The following is an 8,794-nucleotide window of genomic DNA, read 5'->3' as shown; positions in this document are numbered from 1 at the left end:
AATATTAATCCCAAGGGTTTGTTTTGTCAAACTTTTACCTACAGTATATGTGTGAAGCTACTGAGGGAGATATGTGATACTTTTTAATACATTTTGTATCAAACCTGAATCGCTATTTATCTTTGGTTCAAGTTTATGTAAAGTACTATTCACTGTTAAAGGAAGTTACCTTGAGTAAAGAATTTCTGCCAAGCAGACATGTTCTTACGTAGCATTCAAAAACATATCTTGTGTGAACATGTAACAACAATAAACTGCTGGACTGTTTTAGGAAATAATAGTTTATTTGCTTATTTACAAGAATGGTTTGGACTGTTACAGTTGATCAAAATAAGGAACTTTGGGTGGGAAGAGAGGGAACGATTGGGTAGATGGTTTCAGTTTCTGGGGAAGCTCAGAGCATTGGCTGGGTTTGACCTTGTGACCATCCTTTTCCAAGCTTCCTACAATCCAGAGCAGACTGAGGGAGGGGAAACAGGGTGGGAAGAAAGGGCATACACAGTGGATCATCATGGAAATGTGCGTCACTTTCTGCCCTTGTGAGAAGAGGTGAGCGTAGTTGTGTAGCGATGGCCTGTCTGCAGGTCCAAGGGCGGTTCTTCAGCCTTGTCTACCCCGAGGACCCCCATGCTTGTGATGGCAGGATCCCAGCAGAGTCTCCAGAGCCATCTTTAATACCTGGAAATTATTGCTTCTCTCCCTTCGGCTGTCCTAAGAGGGGACGGAACACAGAAAGATACCTTCAATGCAGACACACAACATGCAAAGTAGACAGACCTTGCTTCTCACATACTGTAGCATTGGGTGGGAAGAAATAGACAACTATAATTGACTTCTCTCAATCATTTGGAGAGCAAGGACTGGATTGAGTTGACTTAAACTTAGAAAATGACAACTCATATACATGAGGCTGTTTAAGACCATCATCCTCCTACCCTCAATCCTAGATTACTCTAATGCTTACCTCCTTGCTTTTTGTTATCATCTCCTTTCTGATCAGCTTTCTTCGGTAGCTCCTTGGGACTCTGAGGTTGCTGAGGAGATTCATTGGGGGGAAATAACTTAGACAAACTTGAATGTTTTAATCTACAATGAATGAGAAGTTCTTGTTCTTACCTTGGTAGCTGATTTCTTGTCAGATTTGTTGCCTACAAACAATGGAATGTTTTATTAGTCTTTAAAAATAACTCCCCATGATCCAGGAAAAGGGATGGTGCATTTTATTTTCCACCTTAATTGGATGGGCTCGTGGTAATGGCATTAAATACAACAAACAGTTTCCCCTCAGCCTCCACTAATGTTCATATAGTAAATATATAGTCAACTAGAGGAGACTGGGCACAAATAACAAACTATTTTACCTTTATTTAACTAGGCAAGTCAGTTAAGAACAAATTCTTAGGGTGCACAACCCTATGGGCTTCCCAATCACAGCCAGATGTGATGCAGCCTGGATTTGAACCAGCACTAAGATACAGTGTCTTAGACCACTGTGCCACTGGGGAGCCCAACTAGATGGATAGTCCCAAATTCAGCTTTTAGCTAAATAGAATTTAAAAAAACACTGTATAGCATAGGCATAAATTCACTACATTACACACTACCTTGAGAAAAGCATTTATATATGAGAATATTTTTTATATATAAAAAATAGGCTATAATAAAATAAATATAGGCTAACCAAATCGTAAAATGTTACTTTACAAATAATACCTTTTGTTCCTGGCATTTTGGCTGCGCTCCAAAGTCTGTGTCTTTTACAAAACTCAGTGCTTATGTGGCGTCCAACTCGCTCATTTATGGCTCCGGCTCCTGAATGGTCCCGTCACCAGGACCCTTTCGGGAAAAAGCGCGGCGAACAAGCAAAGAGCCCCGTCAGCTGCGCGAGAGGGACACAGTCCTTCTGGCCTTTGCTGAGCACAGGCGAAACGTCTGAACGTGCGACCCAAACTCATAATCCCATCATTGTATGGACAATGCGCTGTAGGTCTCATTGTTCTCAAGTTCAACAACAAGAAAGAGTTTTCATCATAGACTATATATTTGTGTGTGTATACGGGCGTGCATGTGCGCGTGCGTGAATTGTGTAAGGTATGAGTTTGCATAATCTCTCTTGCCTATCTTGCAAGACGTTTTCAAAGCTGATGATTGCCTTGATATATTGTTTTATTTCCAAATGTGATTTCTAAAAGTTTCTAAATGTTGCAACTACATTCAAACCAGGCAGTTGATGTCCTCAACCATGTTTCGTTAAATTATTAATATGAGTGAACATTGGCTAGGCTGTTTCCAACTGGACCAACAGAGCGTCATTACATTGCAACATTTCATTGTCGTTGTTTATCATTATCAGGGACAGTGTATTTCTTTAGGAATACGCCATAGTTGCCATAGTTTCCTGGCTCATCAAAGACTGTAGAAACTCTGCGTACATCTTTGGTGTACGTACATATTATTTGATTTGTAAATCATATTGATTAGGTTTGCACATAAAGCTGCATCAAACATATGTTGGACAAGTCAGCGTAGCTGCGCACGTGGGCGGGATCAATAGTGTCACATGATTTGACAGTTCGACCATTGACATCGATGGCAAAAAGCTAAGGAAGGAAGGAAGGTGAGCTGTTGCTGACGTTTTCTTCGACGTCTTTATTTACACACGTAATGGAAAATGACGTGGTTTGAATTGCATTTAGAGAATTAAACAAAATCAGTTTAAGTAATATTTGAGGGCTGGGCGTCCAATTATCAGACATGGCTAGCAAGGTAGCGAGCTAACGCCGTTTGCTTTCTCACTGTCAAACTAGCAGGCTCCATCTCTGATGATGGCGTCTGTTGCTAGCTAGCTGACTATGACTTAGTAACTAGCTACCCTCTGAACACATTACACTGCCCAATGCAGGCTTTCTTTGCCACTGTCTTTGAGACATTAATCTCTTGATTAATGTCGATCTAGCTGGCAGTGTTCTGTATCAGCCAATAACTCGACTGTCTGGACTCTGGAGGCTAAAATTATTAGCCATCGCGTAGCCTACTCCCCTACCATTAATAGTTATGTTGTTTATGTGTTTATAGATAGCTGACATCTGCCCTGGCCGTGGCTTCCCCTCTACCTTGACTGTTTGTGGAATGGCTGCAGTTTGGCAGCAGGTGTTGGCAGTGGACGCAAGGTAAGTCTCATTCAATAAACTGGTGGCATGGCATTGCCTGATGGCCTCACAGTATTGATACAAATACGTTTACTGATACACATCTTGCATTGATTGCTGTCTAGGGCTAGCCTGGATAAACCAGACTGACCACTGCTGAAACAATGGTGAGTGCAGAAGTCAGTCTGGTTAAACTAGGCTAGCCAAGCACCTTGATTGTATTTTAACTGCTGTTTGTATTAGTGAAAAGTGATACTTGGATAATGAATGACTCCATGTTATGTTGAGCCTATACAGCAGTCTGCGGTGCAGGCAAAAAAATCTAAGGAACTGTTTGTCTCTCTCACTTCCCCCGATCCCTTCCACAGGTACAATGCATACCGCACGCCTACGTTCCCACAGTTCCGCACGCAATACATCCGGCGGCGCAGCCAGCTACTCAGGGAAAACGCCAAGTGTGGCTTTGAGCCGGGGCTGCGCAGGCATTACCTGAGGCTGCGCAGCCAGCTGCTGGCCCTGCGCTACGGGCCCCTGTCTGAGCAGAGCAGCTTCAGGGCCAGCAGTGTGCGCAGCTCCCGCACCACACTGGACCGCATGGAGGTTAGACTCAGACTGAGAGCAAGGAGCAGAGGGAAAGAGAGTGACAGACAGACAGACAAAGACAATAGGCTACTGTAAATACACATTAGGTCAGTTGAGATGGTTGGAGGCAGACAGATGGTGTAACTGACACTAATAAGGATGCGTAGTAGGCACACTAAACTGACCACTTTAGTTGGGAGGAATATATGGATTTCAAAGAGAGGTGGTGAGTTCATATAGGCCTACTTTTGTCTCTGGCTAAGATTATTTGTTTTTTATATGGACTGCAAGTCCCTCACTTACACTCACTACTTATGGTTTTCTATCTCCCTATTTCTCCTCTCCTTCCCTCTTTCTTGACAGGATTTTGAGGAGGACCCCCGTGCTCAGGGGGCTCGTGGTCACCGTCGATCTGTGAGCAGAGGCTCCTACCAGCTACAGGCCCAGATGAACAGGGCAGTCTATGATGAGAGGTAACCCCAGCAACCCCTCACTCAACCCTACTGACCCCATTCATATTTTTGTTTCTGCTTTTGAAACACTACATTGTTTTTTATCTTTATTAGCACAGAATTTCCTTGAGTGATGGTCCGATTTGTAATAAATTATTCTCCCTGATTGGAAATGTGGGTGTGGAGGACCCCAGGTGCCTTGGTTCCAACCTCTGTGGCAGAAGCTAGCCGTGCCATGGCTGGGGACACCACTCTGAGCGAGAACTATGCTTTTGCCGGCATGCACCACATATTCGACCAACATGTGGACTCTGCAGGTGAGTGGAAAGTACAGTATGTGATGGCAAGATCAGTGCAAGGAGTGAGTATTTCTGTGTCTTATTCTCATGTTTTGTTGGGTTCCCTCCTTTCTAGTTCCACGGCTGCAGTTTGCTAACGATGACAAGCACCTCCTAGCCTGCTGCTCATTGGACGGCACCCTGTCCATCATGATCCTGTCCCCGTCCCCGCCCAGTGTGAAGGTCGTTCTGAAGGGTCATGCAGGTCCCGTCACCGACTTTGCTTGGTCCCTTAGCAATGATGTCATCGTGTCGACATCAAAGGATGGAACACTGCGTATTTGGAACACGGAGGATGGGAGGTGTATCCGTGAGGTCAGAGACCCAGAAGCTAGCGAACTGCTTTGCTGCACCTTCCAGCCTATGAATAACAACCTCACAGTGGTGAGTCATAGTAGAAGCTCAGACAAAGTTACTAACTCATACCCACACAATATCCACACTAGCATATCACTTAGAATACATGGCCAAGGCCAATACATTGCTTTATTCTAAGTGGTATGCTAGCTGTCCCTACAGTGACCAAACTCTCTTCCTTACGGCTTTCCTGACCTTTACCAATGCTCACCCTGACTTCTGTTCTGTCCTGCCCTGCAGGTAGGGAACAGTAAGCACCTCCTGCAGGTGGTGAACATCTCCACTGGGAAGAAGGTGAAGGGGGGTTCCAGTAAGCTGACGGGACGGGTACTGTCTATGTCCTTTGATGCCCCTGGGAGGATCCTGTGGGCCGGGGACGACAGGGGCAGCGTCTTCTCCTTCCTGTTTGACATGGCCACAGGTATACTGAGGAAAAACATGCCTACTTCTTATGAATATTTCATAATAATGAATTGTATTAAAGAAACCCAAAGTGCTAGGCCAGAAGTATGGGACAGACAAGTGTTGTGTGTGTGACAACTCTGAATTTCAACTCACAGGGAAGCTGACCAAAGCCAAGCGGCTTGTGGTGAGTGAGGGCAGCCCAATCTGCAGCATATCTGCCCGCTCCTGGATCAGCAGAGAGGCTCGAGACCCCTCCCTGCTGATCAACGCCTGTGTCAACAAACTGCTACTCTACAGGTCTGTCAGAGAGAGCCAGAGAGCTACTCCTGCTCCATTAGCTCCATAATGCTCAAAATGCTTATACATATACTGAACAAAAATATGTAAATGCCACATGCAACAATTTCAACGATTTTACTGAGTAACAGTTCATATAAGGAAATCAGTCAATTGAAATTATTTCATTAGGTCCCAATCTATGGATTTCACATGAATGGGCAGGGGCACAGCCATGGATGGGCCTGAGAGGGCATAGGCCCACCCACTTGGGAGCCAGGCCCACCCACTGGGGAGCAAGGCCCAGACAATCACAATGAGTTTTCTCCACAAAAGGGCTTTATTACAGACATAAATAATCCTCAGTTTCATCAGCAGTCCGGGTAGCTGATCAGACGATCCCGCAGGTGAAAAAGACGGATGTGGAGGTCCTGGGCAGGCGTGGTTACACGTGTTGTGAGGCTGGTTGGATGTACTGCAAAATTCTCTAAAACGAATTTGGAGACGCTTATGGTATTGAAATTAACATTAAATTCTCTGGCAACAGCTCTGTTGGACATTACTGCGGTCAGCATGCCAATTGCATGCTCCCTCAACTTGAGACACCTGTGGCTTTGTGTTGTGACAAAACTGCACATTTTAGAGTGGCCTTTTATTGTCCCCCAGCACAAGGTGCACTTGTGTAATGATCATGCTGTTTAATCAGCTTCTTGATATGCCACACCTGTCAGGTGGATGGATTATCTTGGCAGAAATGCTCACTAACAGGGATGTAAACACATTTCTGCACAACATTTGAGAGTAATAAGCTTTCTGTGCGTATGGAACATGTCTGGGATATTTGATTTCAGTTCATAAAACATGTGACCAACAATTTACATGTTGCGTTTATATTTTTGTTCAGTATAGCTTGATTAACTACTGTGTCGTGCCCTGGAATGTGTGTATGTTATATCATTCATGTACTGTGTGCTGTTGATTGAGCAAGGAAAGCATGATCCACTCTGCACATTGCATGCTGAGTTGAGTTTGACTGGTTCTCTGTTCTTCTCGTCTTTATAGAGTGGTGGATAATGAAGGCACTCTGCAGCTTAAGAGGAGCTTCCCCATCAAGCATGGCTCCCAGCCCCTTCACAGCATCTTCTGCCCTCTCATGTCCTTCAGACAGGGTGCCTGTGTTGGTATGAGCCCTACAGCCTTACTCTGACTTTCATTCTATCTGCTATAAATGGGATAAATAAAAGTGCACCACACTTAAGAACATTGATTGTGTACTGGTTGCCAGTACATCAACTCACTGAAGCGTAGTGTAGTTACTGTATGTACCCATCTTCACTCAGTTATAGCAGGTCATAACAATCAGTTATAACCAATGTTCCCTCTAATGTTTTTTGGCATGAGTAAATTTCAGTGATTGGGAGTCCGATAGGGAGACGCACAATTGGCCCAGTGTTACTGCTGGACTGCTTTTTGTAGCGCTGAGTGGAAATAGGAAGAATGTATAATTTTAGGGCTTATAAAAGTGTTGAATACAAACTTCAACATGAACTCACACACAAAAACAGCAGCTCTTTGCTGTATTTGTTGACCGTATCTCACTAATCATGGCTTTTTAACGTTTTGAAATCTCACAGTATCAACTTTGCTGTAGCTTTATTTTATGCCTGCTACATTACTGCAGACATGATAATCTGAAACATCCGATTGGCCAGCGGTAGGCCTATAGTGCACTTGATTTGCTCTCTGGGCCCGCCTGGAAGGCAGAGTTTGTACCTTCAGACACATGACATGGTTCAAAATTGCAAGTTTGCCTACCCTATGTGCAGTTTAGAGGGAACTTTGGTTATAACAGATTGGTTTTCACAAGTATTCTCTCTTGTCCTTCTTCCCTATTTTTCTCTTCCTTTTCCACCCCTTTTCTCCACTCTATCCCAGTGACTGGCAGTGAGGATGCCTGTGTCTACTTTTTCGATGTGGAGCGCAACACTAAGGCCATAGTCAACAAGCTGCAGGGTCACGGTGGCCCAGTGCTGGATGTCAGCTTCAACTGTGACGAGAGCTTACTGGCTTCTGCAGACTCCACTGGCATGGTCATCATCTGGAGGCGGGAGCAGAAGTGACCAACCACTTCTTTCCATGCACTACAAAAAAAAAAGCAACTACCACTCACTTTGAACCATCCAATCACTAGAATGCTAAATACAAGGGGCAGGGAAGGGGTATCTGTGTTTTTAAGGCTGGGATTTAATGGTTACTGTGAGTGCGGTCCCCGCGAATGCAGAAATATAGCATTTTTAAATATAGCCAACAAAGTGCGATCCAATTGAATCCCTGCCTAGGTTTTCAACGTAAAAGGGAGCACTGCTCCTCACTGAGGGTCCTGAGAGGTTTGCATGTGTAAAGAGTAGGACCTGTAATAGCGCTAACTACTTATTGTAAAGCATTAATATAGCAAAATGGAATATACAGTAGTATTAAATGACAGCCTTGTTCCTCTAAAGTTGCCCATTTTCATTCAATCATTCCCATGTTTATTGTTCTACTGTGATGTGCATGGCATTGTATCAAGAACCCATCATAGAAATCAGTACTGACATATTCGAATAACTACTGTGTGTATATATATTAAAAAAAAAAAAAAAAAAAAATACTTGATGGGAACTCAAAGAACACATTGTTGTGCGTTTGTGAGAATTTGTGTGTTTATGTGCCTGTGGTGTCATTTTAAAGTCATGGTTGCAAAGAACTATAATATATTTATAATATGCACATACTGAATAAAGTAGCCACTGTACATCTCACAGAGTTTAGTGTTAGTGTTACAATAGAGCTATCCAGCATGTAGTTAAAAAATGAATGGCGAAAATAAGGTGTGAGGTTAACACAGGTTGAGGAGCTCTTACACGTTTTGTTCTATTAGATATCAGTTAACGTGACCATTATGAAGCCTTTGTGCTTTTTCTGATTACATAAATGCTTCAAAATTCACAAAAAAAGAAGCCTGTTTTTACCACAGACCTTATTTTCCGCGTTTATCCTAAAACCCTACAAAAACTAAATTTTCCTATAGGCTTTGTCCAAAGAACCATGGCAGAGTTAGTGCCTACAAAAAAGACGCCATTACTATTGCTCTGTCGCAAAGTGTAAATGGTTTGTTTTTCCACACGTGCGCTAGAAGTCTATTGGTCATTTGGGCTGCCTGTCATTCTATAATCGGATCCAACCATTGGCTAGC

The 8,794-nt window shown here is 43.6% G+C and overlaps 1 protein-coding gene across 2 annotated transcripts; it reads left to right on the top strand.

Annotated features, from left to right (window-relative positions):
• The first annotated feature begins 2,559 nt into the window (after positions 1-2,559).
• On the top strand, positions 2,560-8,229 carry LOC120059222 (WD repeat-containing protein 13-like). 2 transcript variants are annotated; one of them, XM_039008101.1, is made up of 10 exons: positions 2,560-2,617; positions 3,076-3,170; positions 3,518-3,749; positions 4,095-4,204; positions 4,370-4,500; positions 4,598-4,905; positions 5,119-5,299; positions 5,439-5,580; positions 6,622-6,740; positions 7,495-8,229. In XM_039008101.1, exons 2-10 carry the CDS (start codon positions 3,130-3,132, stop codon positions 7,677-7,679), a joined length of 1,449 nt encoding a protein of 482 aa, XP_038864029.1. In that variant the 5' UTR covers positions 2,560-2,617; positions 3,076-3,129; the 3' UTR covers positions 7,680-8,229. The 2 variants fall into 2 exon arrangements, with proteins under 2 accessions (XP_038864029.1, XP_038864028.1); XM_039008100.1 differs by lacking the exon at positions 2,560-2,617 and adding an exon at positions 2,640-2,766.
• The last annotated feature ends 565 nt before the right edge of the window (positions 8,230-8,794 follow it).

The sequence above is a fragment of the Salvelinus namaycush genome, chromosome 14, assembly GCF_016432855.1.
Source record: "Salvelinus namaycush isolate Seneca chromosome 14, SaNama_1.0, whole genome shotgun sequence".
Classification (NCBI taxonomy): Eukaryota; Metazoa; Chordata; class Actinopteri; order Salmoniformes; family Salmonidae; genus Salvelinus; species Salvelinus namaycush.
Note: the sequence above shows the minus strand (reverse complement) of the source record. Positions and strands in the feature narration are given on the sequence as shown.